The 22,774-nt window shown below is 33.6% G+C and overlaps 1 protein-coding gene across 2 annotated transcripts in view; it reads right to left on the reverse strand.

The window, feature by feature from the left end:
* Positions 1-2,118: 2,118 nt before the first annotated feature.
* Positions 2,119-22,774, reverse strand: part of LOC123525721 (uncharacterized) — a 31,406-nt gene continuing 10,750 nt past the window's right edge. Inside the window, exons 1-2 of one of the 2 annotated variants that reach the window (XM_053538706.1) lie at positions 17,890-18,018; positions 2,119-3,496 (exon numbers count right to left, since the gene is read on the reverse strand). In XM_053538706.1, the coding sequence (XP_053394681.1) occupies positions 2,423-3,490 (1,068 nt within the window). In that variant the 5' untranslated portion in view covers positions 3,491-3,496; positions 17,890-18,018 and the 3' untranslated portion in view covers positions 2,119-2,422. Of the gene's footprint in view, positions 3,497-17,889; positions 18,019-22,774 lie in introns of those variants that run through there. The other variant, XM_045304865.2, reaches the window with a different exon arrangement.

Here is a 22,774-nt window from a genome sequence, read left to right on the forward strand (position 1 = left end):
CGCGAGTTAATATCAGAAAATATACCAGCTCATAAAACTGGAATATCTAGAATATCAAATGACATGTCAATAAATTAATAATAAACCATATAGATCTACCAGCTCAAACATGAGAAGTCAGAATTTTGCAATAATTAATTCAATTACTTGTAGCTACTTGCAATACAATAAAACAGTCTGTCTTATCTACACATCAACTGCATTTTCGAAGCCGATATATGGTATTTTTCACATTTGTTTTAAAACGGAGCGATGGTCTAGCGGTTATAGTTTCGACCGCACCATCCTATTTATAGAATGGCCTAGGATTAGAATGATGACATAACCTTAAAAAAATTGTAGGGTATATCAGGGATGTTCTATATGCATTGTATATTGTGATTTGTAACATTAAAAACTAGTCATAACGTGCAGTTTTTCATTTCATACCCTCAAAGTTATCTCTTTAATTTTAGCTGATTGATTCATTTCCGGAAAAGTGTCATAGTAGGTTGACTTTGAAGTGCTGGTGAACAGTTGACTCGAGAGCTTGTCACTATCTACGACCAGAAGGAAGGTTTTGAATTTTGAAAAGAGATAGATGTATGGTGACACATCTCTGAAATAAGGAGGATGTTGTAGCAACAGTAACTTTTTCTTACTTCATACATTTTGTTACTATACTAGAAATGAGCGCTGGAACATTGTCATGTTGTCCCCAGTTTTGTTCCTAATAAAAATAGTGTACCCAGGATATGTCGCCTGTGTCAGTGACACACAGCTGTTTTTCTTATTATCTGATTAACATTTTAGTAACTTTTTTGGTAGTTTTAACACTTATTTTTTGTTCTGGTGGTCAGTCAATATATAGGACACCATCTAGTAGAAATTCAAAATTTGCTTTTAAATACTGTGAACCGTTGACAATGAAACACTAACAAAGCATGCAATATCACGCTATGTATATCTAGCATCAGTTTGAAGAATTTCTGTTATTTTCAATACATTTTTATCAGAAGTAACTGTCTTCGTCCAGCAATACTAACCATTGAGAATATTATAAAACATAAAAAGCTTTCAATATGTACTGATTTTAATACGATTTATAACCGCTGTTATTCCATGCTGACTGGCAATTTCTTTTCATAGTCAACAGAACCATTTTATATCACGTTTCTTTAAGATGCAACACTTCTTCAAAAGCAGTAAGTATCTACTTGGGACGCTTTTGATTCACCAAAAACTTAAAAACGATTCAATACAGTTAACTGTTTGCCTTTTTTACTCATAGATTTGAAGTGAAATTAAACTTAGACACCTTAGGCATATCTAAGTATTTCATCTGATGAAAGATCTTGGAGCATATACGAATAAATAATATGTATGTCGTTGTAGATAAGATGAACACAAAGACGATACGTGTGTGACTCTTTTGTTCGGGTCAAAGAAAAAATGAAAGAAAATACGACCAAACTCTATAATTCTGGGTGCTATATCCATAAAAATCTTATGTTAGAAGGAGATTTGCTTGGTCGGCCAGGCCATTGCCTTCTAGATCAGTGGCTCAAATGTCAATAGATAAACGTTATCTTTCTGGTTCAGAAAGTAAACTATATTTACATATAGCTTTCAAAGTTTACAAGATGATTAACTGCTACTAAATGATGGATTTGGGACACCGAGGTCACAAATTAACTTTCTAGTTTCGCCATGCATCGTCTTAAACCAGAAATTCACTTGGTATGGTCCCTCGCCAATGCAGGGGAAGTAACTCTAAATTAAAGTTTTATTAAGCATCTGTTGCTTGTAGCCCTTGACTGTCAGCATACATTCGGCAGCAAGAATCATAATTATTGTATCGTTTGTAACTTACAATGAAAATAAATATATATTTAATTATGATTTCTATTCTAAATTTAAACGAAAGTGTACGGCTTTACGTCATTTCTATACGATGCAGAATTTTCTGGATTTTAATACTTCTTTACAAAAAGGCAATAAAGTCTGTAAAAACATAGAATGCAACCAAGCAAAATACTAGCAGACTCGGTTTGATTGAGTCTGTTCACGAGTGGTAATACAAAGATATTGAATGGACTCCATAATCTCAAAGGACCAGAAAAAAACAACAACACTAGATCCAGTGAGTATAATTAGATTTCAACAGAAATGCACAAGTACGATATCTCATAAAGCTGCTGAGCAAGTTTATTATCAAGAATTTCGAAAAAAGTTTTCATGAAAAAATCAACAACTGCTGTTTGCAATTTGCACGTAAAACAAACTTGATTAATCCAGAATGTCTTAATAAAACTATGTCTGAATTTTTGCAAAATTTGTCAGAGAAAATTCAGGAATACTATCTTATTAGGTCGTGATTATAGTATTATATTATTGTATTTAGGAGAGCTGTCACCAACATGAAAGTTGCATTCCCTCAATGCTATCCTACGTATGATTTCTTCGGTTGTGTTGCCATCATTTTTGGCAGTGGTCTTGGCATCATTGCCATCGTTTTTGGCAGTGGTCTGGGTAATTGAGGGCTAGCCATCATAGGAGCTCCCCTTAAAAGCATGCTCATCATCATTTGTGTTAACATATTTGTCATCATAGGTGTTGCCATCGGCGTTGGCTTTTTAGGTGCAGGTCGTACTGGAGGCATTTTCTTAGAGTGTGTATAATGAGCATGATGAGCATGTTTAGGTGGAGGTTGATGTTTAGACGGAGGTTGATGTTTAGGCGGAGGTTGATGTTTAGGCGGAGGTTGATGTTTAGGGGGAGAATGATGCATAGGTCGTTTATGAGCTGGATGGTGACTCGATGTTTTGCTTGGTCGTGGTGGTCGTTTGTGAGCTGGCTGGTGTTTCGGCGCAGGCTGGTGCTTAGATGGGTGATGTTTCGATTGTGGTCGATGCATAGGTGCTGGTTGGTGTTTACTCTGAGCAGGTGTGTATGGTACACATTTTAGTCCCATGCTACTAATAGGCGAGTGCTTTGTCGAGTGTTTGTGATGGTGAACAGTACGTTTCGGACGTGACTTCGCATGTCCAGCATGACCTTTCTTAGCAGGATGCATGTTACAAATGAAATGATGTACCTGCTTCAAAGGCCTAGGCATTGAGTGACCTGACTTTTTTGGCGGCGGCGGTGGTGGTGGTGGAGGTGGAGGTGGTGGTGGTGTTGTTTTTGTATCTTCAGAATGAGTGTGCTCGGATTCTCTGTCACTTTTATACTCTTCGGTGTCATCATAATAATAGTCTGTAGTTTCACCTCCTTGGCCATCAATGTAGTCACGTGCTCCTCTATCTCTACTATAACCCGATGGCGGCGGAGTTTCATAATAGTCGTCAGCCGGTCTTCCAGCACCACTTACAGGGGGATCATAACGTGTCCTTCCATATCCACCAGCTCTGGACTCAGAGCCTTCGACTTCAGCTTCACGTTCGTACTCTCCGCCCCTTTGACAGGCTACAGATACCAGGTATAGTTGGATCATCAAAACTAAAATCATTTTGACCTGAAAATCAGATAATCATAAATTGAATTCGTTGCTGTCTTTAATGCTGTTAAACAAGAAAACGAGACTTACGTGGAGTTGGCTAACTAAAATGTACCCAGACAAATCACATTGTTTCCAATACAAATGTATTTAGTAATTTATGAAATTTAAAACTGTTTAGCCACAACGTTCACATTAATTAACATTTTGATATCATTTTTATATTGAAACTGCATCATGTCCGATTCAGACAGTTGTAATATTCGAGAAAAAAAACAACAAAAAACAACAGCTATAACATTTTTATGTAGGAGTGATATACATAAAACTAGGAATTCATTTTCATAGATGCGTCATTTCTTAACCGGTGGTCATTTTTTCGAATGAAGTGTATTTTTTTGTACTGAGAGTATAAAAAATAAAACTTTGAGAGATATTAGGGGATAGATATATTATGAGTTTAAAAATGTTTATAGTGCGAAACGCCTGCTATCACCAATCCTTGCATTATAAAGTAAATTTTTAACATTCGAGGCTTAATGTCTCCTGTCTTATGTTATTTTGTGCGGTTTTGACTTGCTCTAACCCTGGAAAAAGAAATTTTGATCCTATATTTTAAAAACTTTGAAAGACTCTGGCTGTCCGAGTTGGTTACTAAGCTTACATAGCACGTATAGATATACAATAATATAACTAGAGAATCAAGATCGCAGACTGAACGAGAACAAAAAAAATTGATTTTATAGTTTATGCAATACATCGGATAATCAATGATATTAACCTTATATGAGCTCACCTCAGCAGGAAATTACTTTATTTACATTGACTTTCAAATAATGTATAGAAATGAACAATGCTGATATAGTAAAGATGGTTCAAGACATTAATTCAAATAGTAAATTCGAGCCGCACAATGAGAAAATCAACATAGTGCATTTGCGACCAGCATGGATCCATGCTGTTCGATAACGGGTTCTCTAATTGCAACAGGCCTTGAAAGCGAACAGCATTGGTCCTGACCAGACTGCGCGGATGCGCAGGCTGGTCTGGATCCATGCTGGTCGCAAATGCACTATATTGATTTTCTTATGGCGCGGCTCATTTATATATTTCAGTTGGGTGTAGAGTGACATCGACACAATTTAGCATCTTTTGATGGACATGCCTAACGTTTGTACAAATAATTAGTTGCTTCAGCGACCACATGCACTTCTCCTAATGAACAATTCATGCATATACTATGGACGGCATCATGAAAATATACACATTCGAAATTCGATAAAATATAAATATCAATAGTTTTTTTTTTCAAAAATATAGTCTTTATTTGTATGACCATGACTGAATTCTCACTGATTTATTGACAATAAGCATTAAGCTTGTTTAAAAGTTCAGACTAGTGGTCGTTTTTCGTAGTGCATATAGTTTAAGGCTGTTTTGGAGAAAGAAAAGGTTTGTAGGGCTTGATTAATCACGTCTATATAAGTGATGTGATCTTAATAAAGACTGATGCGTCTGAATGACTCGCGACAGGTGTACGTCTTAAAAAGCATGTCGTGAAAAGGTGATTCACCTTTGGACGACAACATTTATTAACACAGTCCTCTTTCATTGAATAATGAGTGTTGTTAGGGTATTGGACCCGTAATAGTGAACCTCCATTTGAAGAGTATTCAATTCCTATACCATAAATCTACTTTGGCTTTTTTTTCAGGAGGCGTAGGTTCAAGCCCCACTAGAACCAAACATTTTGTCTTTATTTTCTTTTTTCTTGTAAGTTAAACAGCTTTTCAAGACTTGATTAGTTGTACAAAAGCGGATTTCGTTTCATTAGATCATCCATTTACTGCTGTTTAAAGTGCTTTTTACCTCTGATACAGAAGGGTGCAGGTTTGACATCTTTGAAAATACCGAGAGTTCTTTATTTCGCCTTTACTCTTTGGTTTACATATTGTGAAAGAAATGTAGGTAGGTTTTACTTCTGCCCCATCGTTATTTTTTAATGTAAAAATGCTAAACATGTACTTTGCTATATGCATAACTACTGTTACAGGATTCAAAGAGCATAGCCCAAAGGAACAAAACACATGACTATTATCTGAATATCTACTATACCGCATATCAAAATATTAATGCTACCTGTTAATAAACGTTGTCCCAATTCCCTCCTTTTTACCACTTTGCGTATATTGTCAGTATAAACATGTACTACCGCATATTTAAGTATAAATGATGACAGTAAAGTTGGTAGGCAGTTGGTAGTTGGTAGTTGAACATTCGAATAACCAACTACTCACTAGTTGCCAGTTGGTTCAAAATGTATTAGCAAGTCTGATTACCTTTTCAAACATAATGATAAAAAAATCATTCTAATCCTTGTTTTGTTCTTTAATATTAATCTTCATTTCTTTAAATGCATTCACCAGTCTCAAAAATTACCTGGAGAGCCAGTTGCCAATTCGCGATATATTTCAGAAAAGCCTTTTCTTCATACACAAATGAATAAAATCATTCAATTTAACATTTAATATGTTATTTCATATCAATATCTGACACTTTCAACGTAAATATCAGTCTTGGAAAAATTCAGGAGAGCCAGTTGCCAATTCGCGTGCGAATAACCAACTGCCTACTGCCTACTGCCTACTGGTAGGCAGTTGGTTATTCGACATTTTACAGACAGTCATATTTTGGTTGAAAATGATACAAACATTCATTTTAATCCATTTTTTGTTATTAAATATTAATATTTACCATTTTAGTAGCATTCAGTAGGCTTCAAAAGAACTAAGGGACCCAGTTGCCATTTCGCGGTATATGTTTCAGAAAATCTTTATTTTCAGACATAAAACAACAGAAGCATTCAATTTATGTTTTAATTTGTTTTATATATCAACATCCAACACTTTCAATATATAGATCAATCTTTGGAACACTTACGAGAGCCAGTTGCAAATTCACAGGCAAACAGCTTACTGGCTACTGGTAGGCAGTTGGATATTCGACATTTTCCATATAGTCTTTTTTTCAGTCAAAAATGATAAAAACTTTATTATGTTCTTTCATATCAATATCCGACACTTTCAACGTAAAGATCAGTCTTGGAAACACTCAGAAGAGCCAGTTGCCAATACGCGTGCGAATAAACAACTGCCTACTTTTAGGCAGTTGATTATTCAACATTTTACAGACAGTAATTGTTTTGGTCGAAAATGATAAAAACTTCATTCTAATCCTTGTTTTGTTCTTTAATGTTAATATTTATTCCTTTAAATGCATTCAGCAGTCTCAAAAAGCACCAGGACAGCCAGTTTCCAATTCACAATATGTTTCAGAAAAGCCTTTTTTCAGACACATAGGCATAAAATAATTCAATTTAGATATATTTTGTTCTTTCATATCAATATCCGACACTTTCAACGTATAGGTCAGTCTTGGAAACACTCAGGAGAGCCAGTTGCCAATTCGCGTGCGAATAACCAACTGCCTACTCGTAGGCAGTTGGTTATTCGACATTTTACAGACAGTCATTGTTTTGGTAGAAAATGATATAAAATGCACTCTAATCCTTGTTTTGATCTTTAATGTTAATATTTATTCCTTTAAATGCATTTAACAGTCTCAAAATGCACTAGATGAGGCAGTTGCCAAATCGCGATATGTTTCAGAAAAGCCGATTTTTCAGACACAATGTGTCATAGGCATAGAATAATTCAATTTTACATATATGTTGTACTTTCATATCAATAGCCGAAACTTTCAAAGGATAGCCCAGTCATGGAAACACTCAAGAGAGCCAGATGCCAATTCGCTCGCGAATAACGAACTGCCTATTGGTAGACAGTTGGTTATTCGACATTTTACAGACAGTCATTGTTTTGGTCGGAAATGATAAAAAAAAATTCATTTTAATCCTTGTTTTGTTCTTTAATATAAATCTTCATTTCTTTAAATGCATTCACCAGTCTCAAAAAGCACCAGGAGAGCCAGTTGCCAATTCGCGATATGTTTAAGAAAAGCCTTTTTTTTCAGAGACATATGCATAAAGTAATTCAATTTTACATATATTTTGTTCTTCCATATCAATATATTACACTGTCAACGTATAGGTCAGTCTTTGATTCACTAAGGAGAGGCAGTTGCCAATTCGCGTGCGAATAACCAACTGCCTACTGGTGGGCAGTTGGTTATTCGACATTTTACAGACAGTCATTGTTTCGGTCGAAAATAATAAAAAAAGTCATTCTAATCCTTGTTTTGTTCTTTAATATTAATATGTATTCCTTTGTATGCATTCAGCAGTCTCAAAAAGCACCAGGCGAGCCAGTTGCCAGTTCGCGATATGTTTCAGAAAAGCCTTTTTTCCGACACATATGCATAAAATAATTCAATTTTACATATATTTTGTTCTTTCGTATCAATATTCGAAACTTTCAACGTAATGGTCAGTCTTGGAAACACTCAGGAGAGCCAGTTGCCAATTCGCGCGCGAATAACCAACTGCCTACAGGTAGGCAGTTGGTTATTCGACTTTTTACAGACAGTCATTGTTTTGGTAGAAAATGATAAAAAATTCATTCTAATCCTTGTTTTGTTCTTTAATGTTGATATGTATTCCCTTAAATGCAATCAACAGTCTCTAAAAGCACCAGGAGAGCCAGCTGCCAATTCGCGATATGTTTCAGAAAAGCCTTTTTTCAGAGACATATGCATAAAATAGTTCAATTTTACATATATTTTGTTCTTTCATATTAATATATGACACTGTCAAAGTATATGTCAGTCTTGGAAACACTAAGGAGAGCCAGTTGCCAATTCGCGTGCGAATAACCAACTGCCTACTGGTAGGCAGTTGGTTATTCGACATTTTCAGACAGTCATTGTTTTGGTCGAAAATGATAAAAATTGATTTTAATCCTAGTTTTGTTCTTTAATGTTAATATTGTTTCCTTTAAAATGTCGCGATATGTTGAAGTTTTTCAGAAAAGCAAACATTTATATTTGTTCATCACAATATGACATTAAAATAGCTTCTACTAGGAGGCAGCATTGGTGATAAATTACGTACATTTTACATTTGGCAGTCATTGTTATGGTCGAAAATGATAAAAAAAATTCATTCTAATCCTGTTTTTCTTCTTTAAAAATAATTCTTACTCTTTTAAATGCATTCAGCAGTCTCAAAAAGCACCAGGAGAGCCAGTTGCCAATTCGCGATATGTTTCAGAAAAGCCTTTTTTACAGACACATATGCATAAAATAATTCAATTTTATATATATTTGTACTTTCGTATCAATATCCGACACTTTCAACGTAAAGGTCAGTCCTGGAAACACTCAGGAGAGCCAGTTGCCAATTCGCGCGCAAATAACCTACTGCCTACTGGTAGGCAGTTGGTTATTCGACATTTTACAGACAGTCATTGCTTTGGTCGAAAATGATAGAAAATTTATTCAAATCCTTGTTTTATTCTTTAATGTTAATATTTATTCCTATAAATGCATTCAGCAGTCTCAAAACGCACCAGGAGAGCCAGTTGCCAATTCGCGTGTGAATAACCAACTGCCTACTGGTTGGCAGTTAGTTATTCAACATTTTCCAGACAGTCATTTTTTTTGGCCGAAAAAGATAAAAACATTCATTTTCATCCTTATTTTGTTCTTAAATATAAATATTTTTTTTTAAAATGCATTCAGCAGTCTCCAAAAGTACCAGGAGAACCTGTTGCCAATTCGCGATATATTTCAGAAAAGCCTTTTTTTCAGACACAAAAGGATAAAATCATTCAGTTTAATATTTATTTTGTTCTTTCGTATCAATATCCGACACTTTCAACATATAGATCGGTCTTGGAAACACTCAGGAGAGCCAGTTGCCAATTCGCGTTCGAATACCCAACTGCCTACTGGTAGACAGTTGGTTATTCGACATTTTCTTGTAAGTCAATCCTTTAAATGCATTCAGTAGTCTTCGCAAGTACCAAGGTAGCCAGTTGCCAATTTGCAACATGTTTCAGAAAATCTTTTTTCGGACACAAAACAACAGAAGCATTCAATTTATTATTCAATTTGTTTTTATATATCAATATCGAACACTATAGATCAGTTTTTGGAACACACTGGAGAGCCAGTGTCCAATTCGTGTTCGAATAACAAGCTGCATTCTGGTAGGCAGTTGGTTAGTAGTATTCGACATTTTCCAGGAAGTCAATTTGCCTACCAGTAAATGTATCAATATGTCAGTAAATCACCATTGATTATATTAAAAGACAAACCTGCATGTAAAATTCAATAACACTGTACATAAGAAAATGGTAAAATAGCCTCAGGTGGCAGGTAGCGGTCATGACTGTTTGTTTAAATAAAGTTATTTTATTATCATTATTGTAATTATTATTATTATTATTATTATTATTATTATTATTATTATGTACAACACCACTGAATATGCCATTGTATAGAAATAGGCTCTTAATCAAATTATCTGTTTCAGTTTCAGAGTCATAAATTAACCTGGCCAAGGAATCTGAGGTCGTAAATCGGTGGAGTTAATGGGGATATTACGCATTGGAATGTTAAACAATGTGCAGACTTCACCAGCGCCTAATATCTGTGGTTAAACTACCTAAGTTCATTTCAGGACAGGTTCAAGGGCATAGGAAAATTGAATTTTTTTCAGTTAAAAGTACTTCTACGGTTCCAATAAATGTAATGAAAATTTTATGGACTTTTTTCTTTTATCATAAGTAAACCAGAAAAGCAATTATTTGGAAAAAAATGTTAAACATTTATTGTCCGATTGGTGTTAATGTAAACAGCAAATTTTATATAATATTCTATCTATATAATTAATAAATTGAAAATTTACATATGTTTGAGAATCCCCTTTTTGTATGTTAAAATATGTTTAATATACATTGTATCTAAATTAATTTCTATAATCTTTTTATATTTCTTTTTATTTTCAGTTACATTTTTTATAATTGAGTTATTTCCATTTCATAATTTCCCTCAAGATTATTTTGTATTTCCTTGCACATTAATGTTAAGGAAAATCGGTGTAGGTTCATTCTCTGACCTGGGTTAGAAGTCAGCTGCTGAATTCGTCCTGATTTTCTCCCTGTGACATATATCTTCATAATTCACCATTATACCGAATTTTTTATTATGTTGATTTTCAAATATATATTTTTTCACTATAGAAGTCTACTGTTAATTCATAAAGGTATCACTTATAATTACATATTCAAAAATGATATTCTACGTGTTTGTATTTTCTATAATCATTACTTTAAATTTATTACTGTTTTGATAAGTGTACAACTGACTTGATCAAGTAAATTAACCATACTAATGATAACAATAATAAACAAGAGGGTCGTGATGGCCCTGGATCGCTCATCTGAGTAATATGAGCTACATGTTTCAAATGTCAAACTGATGATAAAAATTAAGAAAGTCAGTAGGTCACATTCATGGTCAATGAAATTCAGTTCTAGATTTGTGTGCAAAACTGTGTATGTCACCAAAATTTCAAGGCTGTATCTTAAAAAATCAAGACAGTAGGTCAGAAGGTCAAGGTCACTGTCAAGTGACATCATATTACTTGGGATCATCAGGTAATTATAATTAAACAGTCTTGGAAATAGGATCAGATAATTTTTTAAGTATTTTTCCCATATAACTCACATAATAACTAAGTGACCCCAGGGCGGGGCCTCTTTTAACCCCAGGGGCATAATTTGAATAATTTTGGTAGAGGACTACTAGACTATGCATCATACCAAATATCAAAAGCCTAGGTCGTATGGTTTCAGACAAGAAAATTTTTAAAGCTTTTTCCTATATAAGTCTATATAAAACTTGGGACCCCCAGGGCAGGGCATCTTTTCACCTAAGGGATTTTGGTTGAGGACCATAAGACTATGGTACAAACCAAATATCAAAGATCTAAGTGTTGTGGTTTCAGACAAGAAGATTTTTAAACTTTTTTTCCTATATAAGTCTATGGGGGGATAATTTGAACAATCTTGGTAGAGGACTACTAGATGATACTACATACCAAATATCAAAGCCCTAGGCCATGTGGTTTTGTACAAGAAGATTTTCAAAGTTTTCCCTATATAAGTCTATATAAACCATGTGACCCCCGGGGCGGGGCCATATTTGACCCTATGGGTATAATTTGAACAATCTTGGTAGAGGACCACTAGATGATGCTGCATACCAAATATCAAAGCCCTAGGCCATGTGGTTTTGTACAAGAAGATTTTCAAAGTTTTCCCTATATAAGTCTATATAAACCATGTGACCCCCGGGGCGGGGCCATATTTGACCCTAGGGGGATAATTTGAACAATTTTGGTAGAGGACCACTAGATGATGCTACACACCTCGTAGCAAAGCCCTATGTCCTGTGGTTTTGGACAAGAATATTTTTAAAGTTTTTCCTTTCGGTTGCCATGGCAACCAGAGTTCTGCATGGAATTCAATTCTTTGAATAATTTTGAAAGAGGGCCACCCAAGGATCATTCCGGTGAAATTTGGTGTAATTCTGCCCAGTGGTTTTCAAGAAGAATTTTTTTTTAGAAATTGTTGACGGACGACGGACGACGCACTACGCACGACGGACATCAAGCGGTCACAATAGCTCACCTTGTCACTTTGTGACAGGTGAGCTAAAACATATAATTTTCATTGTAAGTACTGTTATCTACCTATTGAAGAAGACATTAGCCCCTTTGTTACTCTTGACAAGGTCTTATTGGCAGCACCATGACATGAATTCCCAGGAGTATCATTTGTGATATTTTATCAGTTAATAAAATATGGGCAGTCGTTCGGATGCGAATAATTAAATCACTCGTGCTAAACACTCGTGATTTAATTATTACACATCCTAACTCCTGCCTATATTTTATTAACTGATAAAAATATAGGAACAGATTTATTATTCCTTAAAGAAAAAGCCAATAGTATTAGTTAAGGTGGAATGCGCCCCAATTTTTTTTGCCGAATATCGTCCTGACATTTATACTGTACATATTCAGGATATATGCGATTGAGTTCCGGTTTTACTTTTTCGCCATATTGTTCGTGGTTTTTGCTATTGTGTCAGATACATGGCCCCTGACGTCACTTTCCGTGCAATGCCGAGTTCCGAGTGTTTTCGGCATTTTTCCTTTCCTGCACTCTGAATATGTCATATAAATGTAAAATACGAAGTAATGTTCATTTTGCAAACAGAAAATACTACTCAATGGTATAAAATTCAGTGAAATGAAATTGACGCTTAGGACGTCAGTGACGATTTTGTGACGTCAGAACGAAAAAAATCACATCAAGTTTTGTTAAAAATTTTGCTTTAAAATTCAGATTATTAAAAATCGGCTCGATAAAAAAACGTATAATTTTGGTATGTTGTTTCGCAATGTGTGTACGTCTAGTAGACACATAAATACGTAGGGGTCACCGACTTTAATTTTTCGCTATATAGCATAACTTTACCCTCACCCCACATGGTTTGTAGCTATATGACGTTAGAGTAAAAAAAATGTGTTTCAACCTACACAACTCACGTTCGTGTTAAAAACGAGATGTTATAAGAAATTTTCACGACATATTCGATCTCAACTTCAGATTCCATGTACTAGTGAAAGTAAACATCTTTGACAAAATGTATATCTTGTACAATTGTCCGTAAGTATTTGACCTGACACTCAACAATCTTCGCTGAGATTTTCGGACGTTTTCGTTACTTTATGCAATACTGTATCCAGAAAAGTTATATAAGTACACAAATAACCTTTATAGTTAACCGTCTGACTCCTACGCACGTTACCACGGGTACGAAATTACCGCAGACCTTTTTTAAATTCAATATAATGAAGTTGTTACCGTATTTGCATTTATTCTTACAATGTATTTTGCAACGATTTCCACGAATACTTATTGTTTTCTCTTGTAGTATATATTTTTGGGAGTAATTTGTCTTTTTATCTAAGATACCTTTAAAGATTTTATTCGACACTTACTACAAAATATCTTGAATACAAGTATATTTCTTTCAATAAATGAACCATAAAAAAAATAGATAAGTGTATTAATTTTACGGCTTGTAAAATTTGGAGTGAAATTTGAAAAAATAAATTAAAAAGACTGAGGACTACAACCCACAACTCCGAGATTGAAGGCTAATCGTTTTGTCCCCGCAGCTACAAGCACATGCGATATTTTTTAAATCATAAAGAATACTTACGCAGTAGTTATTTCTCTGTTGAGGGTCAGGTCAATACTTATGGACAATATATCCACTTTTTACTATCCATTTGTTATTCCTATTGATAGTTTCAAAATGCAGATTCAAAGCTTGAAGAATAGATGTCTTTTCTATTACTAATCTTCTCAGTCTAATGCAAAATGCTAACTTAGCTTTGTAAAAAAAAAGCTAGTATGCGGTCAGTTGACGATTTAATTTCGTGAAAATAGTTACTTAATCATGTTTTAAACATTTAGAAATTTCGTTCATATGTATTTTTATGATATGAGGGATTGCCTGATTTTACCAGAAATATTTATCGTCGCATGTCGGACTGTTGCTCCATTTCACATGTATAATCAGTACGAAAATAGTATACCAGCTCCTCTGTCTGATATGAAATTAATATTTTTTACACGGATTAATTTATTGTGAAGCATAAAACAAATTCTACCAATTTAGACAATCTCCACATCTCATTCGTTGAGAGAAGAGTCTGTTCTATACGCATAATGCTGTGCAATTGGTATTTTTTATATCCTTGGTAAACAACTAGCGACCAAAGTCCCGACCTTCCGCACGAGAGAGACAAACAGACAAAGACAGTGAGGTCATAGTAAGGCAGAGTAGCTAGTCCAGCGAACAGACTTTATTCTTAAAAAAAAAAGATCTGCAGATGATTATAAAGTATTGCAGCTGGTCAGACGCAGAGAATTTATTCTTGGGACAGTGTCTTTTTATTACATTCAAGCACAACTGCTGCTCCGATGCAAATAATTTATTTCTTAGCTGGAACTTTCTGATCAAGAGCAGTTACAAGCTCTTAATAATGAATACTAGAAAATATTTCATAAAACACTCACTAGTTGCAGCTTTCAGATTTAAGAAGTACGGAACAAGTAAAAGCCATATCTGTTCCTCCGGATGCCCTGAGTATAGATGTAGAAACTGTAGTTTCGTGTTCACAATCTGAACACTTGAATTTTAATAATTTTAAGTCATGTCAAGGAATCAACACACATAATACATGTTGATTAACCAATGATCAAAAGTCTTTTTCGATGATATCCATAGATGCAAAATGTCGTTTATACAATTTACACCCTTTATCAAATACCTCATTAAGATATTTCATATCTACAATTCTTCTTTTCAGAACATGTCCGTAATCACCTGAATGTTGTTACATGTTTTAAAAAGATCGACTTTTTCTTTAACACGTTTTAAGCAAATCTCACCACATGTCTCTCAATACTTCCATGTCGATTCATTTCATCAATTCATTCCGAATTTACCGTTAATACATGCAGCTTCGCATATTCTTTAGATTATTTTGTTTAAAAACAAAATGACGATTAAATGCGTCATTTCTAAATGGGGTAGGGGTAAAATATCGTCAAATATTGAAAAATTAATGTCGGTGACCCCTAAGTATTTATGTGTCTACTAGACGAAAACACACACTGCGAAACAACATACCAAAATTTTACGTTTTTTTATCGAGTCGATTTTTTATAAACTGGATTTTAAGACAAAATTTGTAACAAAACTTGATGTGAGTTTTTCCGTTTGACATCACAATATCGTCTCTGACGTCCTAGGCGTAAATCTTAATTCGCTGAATTTCATACCATTAAGTAGCATTTTCTGAATGCTAAGTGACAATTATTTTGTATTATTAGTTGATATGACATTCAGAGCGCAGGAAAGGAAAAATGCCGAAAGCACCCGAAACTGGGCCTTACACGAAAAGTGACATCAGGGGCCATGTTTGTGACACAATAGCAAAAAACACGAACAATATGGCGACAAAGTAAAACCGGAGCTCAATCGCATATATCTTGAATTTTATACAGTATAAATTTCAGGACGAAATTCGGCAAAAAATTTGGGGCGCATTCCATCTTAAACTGAATGATGTTATCGTTTTTGACAAAAAACAGTTTTCCTGAAACTAGGCAGTTTGTTATTAGCACGCGAAATGGTAACTGGCTCTGTAGAATGTTTCGAAGACTCATCTAAATATTTAAATTGTTAGATAATGAAGAGTTGGGACAAATTTTTAAATGTTAAATTGAATTATTTTATTCTTTTACGTCTAAAACAAAAGATTTTCTTCGACATGTTGTGAATTGGTACTGACTCTGTTGAATGCATTTCGATAGTTAAAAATAATTTTGAAGACAAACTAGTGATTGAATTGAAAGAATAAATCATTTTCAACTGAATGACAGAATTTCAAAAAAGGGTTACGAATTGGAAACTGGATAGCGAATTGGCAACTGGCTCTATTGATGTCCATGAAGACTGCTAAATACATTGAAAGTGTTGAATATTAAAATTTTAGAGCAAATGAAATGTTAGGTTGAATGATTTTATCATTTTTGACAAAAACGATTTCCTGAAAAATGTCGAATAACCAACTGCAAACCAGTAGGCAGTTGGTTATTCACATGCGAATTGGCAACTGGCTCTCTTGAATGTTTTTTTTTTTCAAAACTCATCTATACATTAAGTGTTTGATACTGATATCTTGCAGTAAATTAAATTGTATGATAAATCATAATAGGTCTGGATCTTTTCAAAATATGAATAACTAGCTACATTCCAGTAAGAAGTTGCATATTCATGCGAAATTGAAAACCATACACCTCCAAACTGATAAATTTTGCTAGACTGTGTTTTATTTTGAGTTTAAAAGTAGTAGAAGTTTCCAATAAATTTTGAATAACCAATTGGCAACTAGTATGTAGTTGGTTATTCGAATGTTCAACTACCAACTACCAACTGCCTACCAACTTTACTGTCATATATTAATGAATCCTGTACAGAAACGCTGCCCTAATCCTCTCCTTTTTATCCAAATTGCGCATATTGTCAGTATAAACATGTACTACCGCATATGTGTTCCCCCTAGTAAACGCATCCCATCACTTCTTACATATCAAGACATAGATTTGTTCGGTCGGGATATTCAGCCCTCCAATTTACAAAAAAAAAAAAAATAATAAAGAAAGACAAAATAAAAGAATAAAAATATTATAGTTTTGTCATTTTCAATTCATTGATATACAGATAACTTTTGTTTTCAAACTGGTCCCTTAAACAAATGAAAGAGTACTTACGTCTGCAGAATGAAATTTCAAGATTCTTAAAATACTGATGGTATCAAAGACTTATTTAGATGAAGTACAAAGGCATCGAAACATAATTTATTCATAGATAATTTTTGATTTATCTCGCCTTTCAAATTTATCGTAACAACTAAATATATTTTATTAAGCACGGCATATAACTCTCTTTTAGATATGCATCACTTTTCATATCTATATTTATCTCTGTTTTGTTATTTATTTTTATTTTTTTATTCTATATTATTTTATTATTTATTATTTGTACATAATTTAGTTTACGTAACTGATCTAAAGAAGGAAATTGACTATAATTTGGTATAAAGATGAATGCATTAAAAATCGTAACTTACCAACATAAGTTGCAAAAATAACATCACCTTTTACTAATTTTGGTTTATCATTCTTGTGCTTTTCTACAAATATTGGCTCCTATGTCCAGGAGGTGCATACTTGAGTTTAATATTGGAACCGGGCTGAGGTTGTAAAATGTAAAACATGAAACAATAGCATTATTCAATATTAATGAGATTTTAATTTAATATGTTTTTAACATCATCTTAACTGTTAGTAATTTGAAAACCATTGCCAAAATATTGATAAACAAAAGAAGATGAAAAAGAAGAAAAAAAAGAAGAAGAAGAAGAAGAGAGAGAGAGAGAGCGAGAGGGTGGTGGTGGATTTCCTTGTCAATGAGTAGTACGGCTATTCAGTTAAGTAGTTAAAAATCATGCATATATCCTATTAAAAATCCTTGACTCCATGTTTTTATCTGAAGGTACTATCTCTATAAAGTACGTATGACTTCACAAAGACCATAGGCTGAAACGTTGTCTGCCACAGTAAAACAAGAGGAATCACTGTGGGTATTTCACATATACAATCGACGCGAGCATTAAAAGATTTTGATCCAAAAACATAAACTTTTCACATACCTATCAAACTATTAAAAACTAATATTTGTTCAAATAATGTGCTGTTTCAAGTAAGCTTAAATTTAACTACAGTCGTCAAATTACCTACCTTACTCAACTCCTTAGTTTTGACTATTGTACCTATTTCTACTTGCAAGATATACTAACGCATGATAAATGAACAATATAACTGACGTATGCATTACAACCGTTAATTAATCTGTCACGTACGTTCGATCAAATACAAACAAGAGATTTTCTACAGGTGCAATAAAACACTAATTCATTGTTCAAAATAAACAATCAACAATCATCTGTAAAAGTTAGCCAATGGCCCATTACTTATGCTCCTGTTCAACTTAGCCGACACTTAGGATACGTGGATATGATATAATTTTGAACAATATAGTATTGCGAATTTAATTGAAATACAAGTGGCAACTGGCACATATAATCAGCAATAAAAGGATAAAACTGCCTTCCACTCGTGTGTTGTTAGTCTTCAAGATCTTAGATCTCTAGCACTTATTTAGTATTTTACCATCTTTATCTTTGTCATAAAGCGTTGGGTGTCAAATTCAGAACAGATTTTCTAACCAAATTTATACATACATATTTCTAAAGTTTATAATACCAAACATGTGTATCTCAAAAGTCAGAAACAAGAAAAAAAACATTCATAGGAGATTCTTGAAACAAAAATGTATTCACAATATTACTGCAAGTGGGTGAGGTGCTTGATAATATCAATATTTGTGAATAAAGAAATCATACAAATATTTTGTTTAATTGATTTTATTGTAGGTAAAATTGCAATACTGTGAGAAAATAAAATCTACTAAAAAAGACAGCTGCCCTTAACTAACTTAATATTCAGAGTTTGGCTTGTATTTCTTTGAGGACTTTTTTCCTGTATTGTATACTTAACTAAAGATCATAAATCAGCAATAAAACTGATTGTTGGAATTAGTTTGAGGTTCGGACATTTCGTCTAGTAATCTTCTTCTTCTCGGTCGCAAGTTTTTAGTCTAGTAATATAACCGGCCTTCTTATCTTCAGTCACCAGAACTTCAGCAAAATTAGAACTATACATTTATTGTTACTTTTCTTGAGAAGGAACACTTACGGTCAACATTTCACACTTCACTGAGCAGGTAATGGATACAAGGGTACTGACAAAGGAATCCGAATACCAGTAGGGCGCCGCCATCATGCATATTCATTACAAATAACCTCTATGCCATTATATTGTGTGTTCACATACGTCTTTATATAAATCTATAGCGAAATGCATGTTATTAACAGTAGGCTGACAAGGAACAATAATTCGTATAGAGTACTAACTCGTCCATTGAATATTTGATACTTGTAGAATAGAGACAAATATCATGAATATGCATTATCTAAAAATAGACTCCTGCCAAATAATCATGATATGAAATCGTCGCTGGGTACGTGATGTTTTATAGCTTCAGATAAATCTGTGCAATTTGCAAATGCTGAAGTTCAGGTTTGCAAATGCTTCTTTTCATTTTTTAAATCTGTCTAGATCGTTTTCTCGCGTTTCGTAAATGAATATGTGAAAAGTGTTTGTGTACATAATATGCAGGTGCTCGCTTGTGTTAATCACATGACGAAAACATACAGCGGAGTGCTACTTCTGTACAGAATTTCGAAGATTTTAATATTGAACATAATTTAAACTAACACACTTTCAGCACTGTCATATTAAACATCTGTAACATGATGCTAAAATCAGACTTTCTTAAAAGACAAAGCATTGCATATGTGCTAAAAGGAACCTTTTGGTCAGCTTAATCTTGTTTTCTATAGAACTTTGAACTGATGAAAATTTCTAAATATATTTTTCTTATCGTGACTTGTTGTTTGACGTTTCGGTACTTAATGGTAATTGGTCTTAATCAATTATTCTTTGCATACTTTAATCATGACTATATGTTTGGTTTGTTAGACTAGCATACCTGTATTAAAACACGATAGAAAAGTCACAATGATCTTCATGGGAAGTCGTTTATATACGCAATAAAAATAAAGTGATAAAATACGAAAGATATGCGTAATTAAGTATTCGCGGACAAATTTTCAATGAAAACGTAAACAACTAAACAAAGACATTTATGTTACATTTTTAGTGACAATTAGTGCACCATGCTTTTTATATGTCTTAAAATTAGTACCCTGGCCACGTATATATACAAAGGTAAATATATTTGCGCTAACGGGAAGCAGTCCATGGATGTACAGTAATCAAAACTTATAACGCTCCATCAATATTGTGTCCATATCTTGTGATCATAATGGTAGTAGGATCCAAACATTTAGGCATTTATGAATATTTTACGAAAGGTTGAACAAAATAAAAAAAATCACTGAACAAATCGAACGCAGCAAATTCAGCCAGAGCTACACACCATAAATGGAGCCACACACCGCAAAGAAAATCACTCACAAATGGAGTCACATACCGCTAGGTAGTCAACTCAGAAATAGAAACTGTGGAGGAAAACAATAGACTGACGGAGTGCTTAAAATAGCCACAATATACTGACGGAGTGCTTAATAAAATAGCCATCCCATCAACAATGTATATAGTATCTGTATATAAACGACAAAAACAATGAGGAAGAAGTGGACGTAAAAGGAGAAATATATGTTAAAGATTGGTCCAGATTATGGCATAGAAAGAGGGGTAAGTAACGCCATCATCATGCAAGACAACATACAATTATAGAACGGCACGAACTAGAAAAATGTGTTCAAGGCAAATCGACATTTAACTTACATTCCCACATATTTTCTGCTCTAAAATTGGATATTTTTGTTTATTTTTACAATTTTCAGGTTTTATAATGATTCCGGACTAGGAGCTTAATTTCAGAGCCATTCGGGTACAAAGGTTAAATATTCTCATAGTTGAAGTATAATTTTCTTACTTGATTTTAGAATAACAAAATATGTATGTATTTTTAACAACAGATATCGATATTGGTCTGAAACAACCCGATGTTTAAAAGTGACTTTGTAAAAGGGACTTATTTTCATTTTGAAAGCTAAGTTTTCAGATGAGGAACATTTACAAGTTTATAATTTTCGATAAGTATTTCCCTATAGCTTTCCAATTTTGTTCATTTTATTTTATACCTTGAAATATTATTTGGACATTAAAACTAGCATGAATATTTAATATATAACGCTTATTAAGGCCTTCATCTAATTGAGTTAAAAGGATAGTGTTTTGTTTGTCATTCCATAGAAATAAGTTCATGGTAATCTGAGTTCTTTGTTCTCAAGACTGTTTTGTAGATATTACATATGATTTGATACAAGTAGCTTACCCTTAAATGTCAGTCTTCAAAATTTGAAGACAGCTTCTTATTTTGCTATTTTTTTTTCTCTCCACATCTCATTTTTGTCAATAGATTCCTCGTGTATTAACATAATTTTTAGTCCATCTATTGTGCTTATATACTGGTGAATTCCTGCTTGATTTTGCGAAGAAAATACCTATAATTTTGTCTTGGTTCAGTTTTTCTCCGAATGCTTGTCAGAAATTGACTCTTATAGAAAAATTGCATGTCGTCAACAAATTGATTTCGTTTTGCTTATTAAAGTTTTAGGCACGGTTTTTTCGATCGTAAAGTGATACCTTAAAATTGTATATTATTATCTTGTTTAAGGTTCAGCTTGCATCATTGTGTTATAAATCAATTCTACAATAGAACTATTTGTTTGTATAAGTTGCAAATGTTAAACAGAGTATCAAAGTATTATTTTCGATAACTAGTCACTAGATTTATATAAGAAACAAAGGCAATAACCTAATATAAACAGTCACATACAAAGAAAACAGCCCCTCACAATAAAACATTAGGAACAGTTAAGTTCAAAACCCACAACCCCTCAAAATGAACCAGTTCAAACACAGTCCCTCACAGTAAAACCGTAGAAACAGGTATGTTCAAAACCCACAGCCCCTCACAATGAAACTGTAGGAACAGTTATGTTCAAAACACACAACCCCTCACAATGAACCAGTTCAAACACAGTCCCTCGCAATGAAACAAAAAAACAATGATCCAGTCGGAACAACACGTTCAAAACATATAGCCCCGTGCAATGAACCCGCTCAAAATACACAGGAATATCAGTTAAATAAACACAAAAATACATAGAACAAGTAAAATTTAAAGGAGAAAGATCAAATAAGAATAACGAAGCTGTATGAACACAGTCTCTCAAAACACTTTTAATAGTGTATGTTTAGGTGCGTAGAGGTAAAAAAACAACCGAGAAAAAAAACAATAGACAAACAAGGACAATACTGACACAGTGGGACACCGTCTTTGAAAGGTCAGTGGCTAACACCACTCAGTGTGCAAACAGATTAATTTCCCCTTACTTCTCAACTCTTATTGCTTACCATATTCCAAACTCAAAGGCCTGTACAAATAAAAGCCATTCCGCTAGATAATTACTGTATATATGTAATAAAAGCCATTCCGCTAGGTAATTACTGTATATATGTAATAAAAGCCATTCCGCTAGGTAATTACTGTATATATGTAATAAAAGCCATTCCGCTAGGTAATTACTGTATATATGTAATAAAAGGCATGATATGTAAGAAAAAATGCTTATGTAAAGTAACTATAAACATTTTACGGACCAAAACTTTTAAATTTGCTTGTACTCAAATTCCCTTTCACTGCGAAAAAAGGGTCAATATACGGGAGTGTACGGTCCCGTATATTTCGAAAATACGGGAGTATACGGAGTGTATATTACAAATATACGGACCTAGTATACAATCCCGTATTCGGAACATCTAGTATACGGGAAGTCCGTATATTTGTCATGCATATACGGGATCCCGTATACGCCGAATATACATACATGTATATTTCCCGTATATATTAAATATACGAGTTTTCAAAAAAAATCAATTAGAAATGGTGTTTATTAGTGTTCTGCTT

The sequence above is a fragment of the Mercenaria mercenaria genome, chromosome 3 (genome assembly GCF_021730395.1).
Source record: "Mercenaria mercenaria strain notata chromosome 3, MADL_Memer_1, whole genome shotgun sequence".
NCBI classification, from domain to species: domain Eukaryota; kingdom Metazoa; phylum Mollusca; class Bivalvia; order Venerida; family Veneridae; genus Mercenaria; species Mercenaria mercenaria.